Source organism: Pygocentrus nattereri, chromosome 7 (genome assembly GCF_015220715.1).
Source record: "Pygocentrus nattereri isolate fPygNat1 chromosome 7, fPygNat1.pri, whole genome shotgun sequence".
In the NCBI taxonomy this organism is placed as follows: domain Eukaryota; kingdom Metazoa; phylum Chordata; class Actinopteri; order Characiformes; family Serrasalmidae; genus Pygocentrus; species Pygocentrus nattereri.
The window spans coordinates 16,015,938-16,021,182 of NC_051217.1; the positions used below are offsets into that span (position 1 = coordinate 16,015,938).

Here is a 5,245-nt window from a genome sequence, read left to right on the forward strand (position 1 = left end):
AGTAGCATTTACAGCCCCATAAACTGCTTATCTGATGGAAATGCAATTTATTGGAGGTGAATTATTAAGTTATTTTTATTCTTAATTTTACTTACGAAGAACAGAACATTTACTGTTTTCTTTTCAATAGTATTTGTCTTATGTTACATTATTTACAGGAATTACAGGACTGAAAGTTTTGTCCACGCTCTAAACCTCTAAACCCTATTTGTACAACATCAATTAGATGACAGACTTAGGCAACACAACACCACATTGGAGAAGCTGAGGAGGAAAACACCAAAGCATTATTAACCCTACCTTTGACTGACCACAGCCTGTACACAGTATTTTGCCCACTTCCCTTGATTAATCTAGAGCAGTGGTGATCTTTGACTATTACACTTTATCTAGGCCCAGACGTGGTGGGGCATCTTTCATGTCATGCTGTTAACATGTTTCTATAAACTTACTGATTTGTTTTGATCCTGCATTTCACCTCCTATAGTAAACTCTTGATAGCGAACATCTCTGTAGAACATCAGACTGTTTTAATACCCAGTTCATTTTATAATGTCCAAACCAGAGTTTTGGTTTTAGTCACATTTATTTATTACAGATATTTGGCTCAGTTGGTTACACACAACAATGACTAAAGTACACCAAAGTGCTACTGGAAATTACACATGTGGATGTTCATTTATTGTCCAAATTTTGCATTAATACAAATACTCTGTTTCACAGATTCACAGCCATAAAAATGGAACAAATAGAAAATAGAGATGATTATCATCTACGTGTATCACAAACAAAACAATAGTACTAAACCTTACTTGATATCTTCTTATTTATGATGGGTATACCAATTTGAATTTATCCAATCAGGTCATTGGTGCTCGGACAAAGATATGCCCTGTTGTCATGATGTCAAAAATTACTATTATACATGCAAAAAGAATGACTCCTACTGAGATCAATATTCTGGTAAAATTGATATGCCACTGTAGATTGCTGATTTGGTGATCTGAAAAAAAGTGCAAGTAATTTTAGCTTTAGTGTCATTAAAGTGATTCAAGTTTAATTGAGCCTTTAGAATATGAAAGTACAGAAAGTAAATCTAATGTAAACTGAAGGTCAACTTACCATGCACTTCAACATAGATGGAGTTTTCTCCAGTCTTTCTCACCTCACTGAGAGAGTAATTAGAAGTCGAATACACACAGCTATAGTTACCAGACTGTTGTTGTTTGACATTTTTTAGAAGGAATGTTGTAGTAGTAGATTTAATGCTACAGTTCACTGTCCTGGTGCTGTTCCCGATTCCATTTAAACACAAGTAAACATAGACTTCAGAGCAGCTTTGATGCCCTGTGATGCTGCACGTCAGCGTCAGGTCTTCACCCTCTCTTAAAGAGCTCTTTTCTCCTGTAATCTTCGCTGGCAAAATGTCTATGTAGAAGCAGATTGTTTACCGAAAACATATGCACTCAGTAATGTAAGATGAATAAAGAACAAACTGTGAAATATGACTTACCAGAAACTTCCAGTGAGGCTGAGTTACGTCCTATTATATTCATCTTACATGCAGCATCTTTCTCCAAAGAATAAACGCAGGTGTACAAGCCTGAATCTTTCACAGTAACTTTGTCAAAGACAAACATTACATCATCTTTAGTTTCTTCAAGTTCTGCTATCTTCACTGTGGTACCACTCGCGCAGAGGTGCACATAAACCATCTGTGCTCTCACATCAGTAACTTTGCACTTAAATTTCACTTCTTGACCTTCCTTCACCTTGGAGTTAGCAACAAATATCTCTGCTGGACTTACATCACCAGGACCTTCTAGTTATGAGAAAAGAATTCCAAGAACAAAAAATATCAAATGATGAAATATTTAGCAAAAAATGAAAGCAAATATAGCAAAAAGAACGAAGCAACATTCTGTCAAAGTGATCATATGAAATGACACAGAAGCAGATTGTTTACCTGACAACATATGCACTCAGTAATGTAAGATGAATAAATGACAAACTGTGAAATATGACTTACTAGAAACTTCCAGTGAGGCTGAGTTAAATCCTATTATATTCATCTTACATGCAGCATCTTTCTCCAAAGAATAAACGCAGGTGTACAAGCCTGAATCTTTCACAGTAACTTTGTCAAAGACAAACATTACACCATCTTTAGTTTTTTCAAGTTCTGCTGTCTTCACTGTGGTACCACTCGCGCAGAGGTGCGCATAAACCCTCTTTGTTCTCACATCAGTAACTTTGCACTGAAATTTCACTTCTTGACCTTCCTTCACCTTGGACTTCACAAGAAAAATCTCCGCTGGACTTACATCACCAGGACTTTCTAGTTATGAGAAAAGAATTCCACGAACAAAAAATATCAAATGATGAAATATTTAGCAAAAATTAAAACAAATATAGAAAAAAGAACGAAGCAACATTCTCTCAAAGTGATCATATGAAATAACACACGTTACCTTTTTGAAGAGACGTGGACAACATGATCAAGACTGATAAATGAGAAAGAATAAAAAGTATATAAGCAGGTTTTGAAAACTAAATTCTAAACTGCTAATTATATATTATTTGATATTTGACTTTCTGTGTTTATGTTCAATTTTAAATACAAATACTACCAAAGATTCTTAGCAACAAAAGGACATAATACTAATAAAAGATCCTATGACAATAATAATGTAACAATAATGGAACGTTTTTGGTAAATAAAACGTTCTTCAAAAGTTTAACAAGACCAACAGGTAATTTTAAGCATTCAAATGGTTTTATGAGCTGTCATGGTTCTTAGTATAACTAATAGCTTTACTAAAGAACCTGGAAGTTTGTCCCCGTGACTATTTATACTTACATGTCGCAATCAGCAGTTCCTTCATTTTAAACCTAGCTTCCTGCAAAACTGTTGCACTGGTCACTTCTCAAAGTCTTTATATATCAGTCCTGCTCCTTCAGGCTGCCTATATGCATTTGATAAGTTCAGGACTCTGTGCGGATGTGCTCTTTCACACCTCTATACTGACCAAGCAAACAACGACACACACTAACAAGTTCAGACATCATGCAAACTTTTGTGAAGGCTCTAGAATGTTCTCCTCTATTCAGCCTAGTTTATTTGGTTTGGTGATTATTTTCCAAACTTTGATGTTTGAATGGCTTTAATTAGATTTGCCCAAATATGGATGATCTGATAGACAACAAAACATTTAAATCTACATTATATAAAATAGACTGAATATCAGTCTGTGTTGAGCATGTGGAGGTATATATGCTGGGGAGGCAAGGATTGTTAACATTAGGCTTAAATATGAACATTACAATTGTGTTGTTAGTAACTATGGTGTTACCTTCAGGGTTTTGTGCACACCCAATGAAATTTAGGTAAAAGATGTTTTTATCTGTAACACTTTACTGAAGGGCAGCATTTGCTTGATGCTCAAGTTGTGACAAGGCAACAGAATTCAGACACTAGCAGATCATAATAAAAGAGACATTTAATCTCCAGAAGGCAAATGGGACAAGACAAAATCGTAACCGAGAGACAGGCCAAAAAGTCAAAACACGGATCCAAAAAGACAGGCAAAGGTACAAAAAGGGATAAGGCACAAAGTCAAAAAACAGGTAATCAAAGCAAGGGTCAAAAACACGAAACAATGGCAGTCAGATATAAACGCTCAGTAGTTCACAGGAAACAATACTTCGCAACTAACCTACTCTAAGCCTGGGTTTATATACTAACTCTAAAAGTCACATGACATTCTGTACAGGTAAACCTGGTTAGAACTCTGGAGATTGCGAGCACTGACAGGAGCACAGACACGAATCAGAGGTCATATGATTTCCTATAGACTCCTGGGTAATAGAGTCAGAGTCGGACTCCGATTGTGGCTGAGCAGTCAAATGATTTCCCGTTGTGATCTGGGAAATGGAGTTCGTTCGGAAGTTTGTCAGATGCTTCACACAAGTACACCTAGTAACTACCAACTGAGTTGAATCAGGTGAATTTGAACTGAGAAAACTACAGAAAGGTGACAAATTGTAGGGAAACCCAATTTCGTCTATCTTAGTAAGGTGTTGGCCAGCACAGGTTGCCAGAACAGCTTCAATCACCTTAAAATAGATTCTACAAGTATCTTGAGCTAAACTGAAGGAAAGGGACTATTCTTCTTCTTATAAGTGTTAACTGTGTAGACCATAGCTTATGATTTCCATTCTTTTCATAATCATCAAACCATTCAATTATTCATTGTGTCCTGTAGATGGGGACATTATCATCCTGGAAGAGACCACTACTATCGGGATAGAAATGTTACATCATAGAATAAAGCTGATATTGATACTGATTTGCAATGATGCATCTATCTAAGGGGATAAGTGGACACAGAACATTGTAAGCAAAATGTTAACCCCACATACCACAACCACTGGACTCCTTCCCTGTAGAGGTCATGCATTCAGGCCTGTACTTTTTGCTTAGTGTATACCTCAAAGGCAATCTCTCACTTGTGGAGAACACAGTGAAGGGTGGCATTTTTTATTTTTAACAATGTGTGGAGACCAGTGTCTGTGGGTTTTGCACCACTGAACTCCCAAATGTGTATTTGTAATGAGGGTTTTATGCAACTCTATAACATCTCACTGTGGATTTTGTGTACAGATGATCTTACTGACACAGTGAGTATTTAAGTGTCTCTGCAATGAAAAATACCAATTACTAAAGTCTCTGTACAGGTATGACTACTGGCAGTAGTGTAGTTCCACGATATCTGTGGGGCAGACATTTGTTCAGTCTCCATGGTGATGTTTTCCTGGAACAGCCTTTACTGAAAATGAGCTTGAGTTAAATGGGCTATTTGCTGTGTTGTGCTTCTGGGTGGGTCTACACCATGGAGACTGATTTAGAAGCTGTTAACACTTTAAAAAGATTTGCTCAGGGTCAAAATTCTCTTCCCTGTTTTTAAAGAGATTATTAGAATCACATTTAAGATGCATTAATGATACAGTGACCTTCAGGTATTCATGTGACCAACACAGACAAGTTTCTTATAAAAGGGTCATGAAAGGCCTGGTTCTCGGGAAGAAAAGTTCTACACTTCACTGTGGGAGAGGTCTCCAAGCAAGCATACATAGCCCCTGAAGGCACTGAGAGTGTCTACACATTTTTTTATACTTCAAGGTTCTACACACTGAGCTGCCAATTTATTATACCTTAATAACACCATATAGGTGTCCTTTACAG

The 5,245-nt window shown here is 36.7% G+C and overlaps 1 protein-coding gene across 1 annotated transcript; it reads right to left on the minus strand.

Moving 5' to 3' along the window:
- Nucleotides 1-860: 860 nt before the first annotated feature.
- LOC119263718 lies at nucleotides 861-2,967 on the minus strand. The gene is made up of 6 exons (XM_037540200.1): nucleotides 2,861-2,967; nucleotides 2,472-2,504; nucleotides 2,030-2,338; nucleotides 1,514-1,822; nucleotides 1,123-1,428; nucleotides 861-1,003 (listed from the first exon to the last, which is right to left on the minus strand). The coding sequence occupies exons 1-6, from the start codon at nucleotides 2,883-2,885 to the stop codon at nucleotides 861-863; spliced, it is 1,125 nt and encodes a 374-aa protein (XP_037396097.1). The 5' UTR covers nucleotides 2,886-2,967.
- Nucleotides 2,968-5,245: the final 2,278 nt, after the last annotated feature.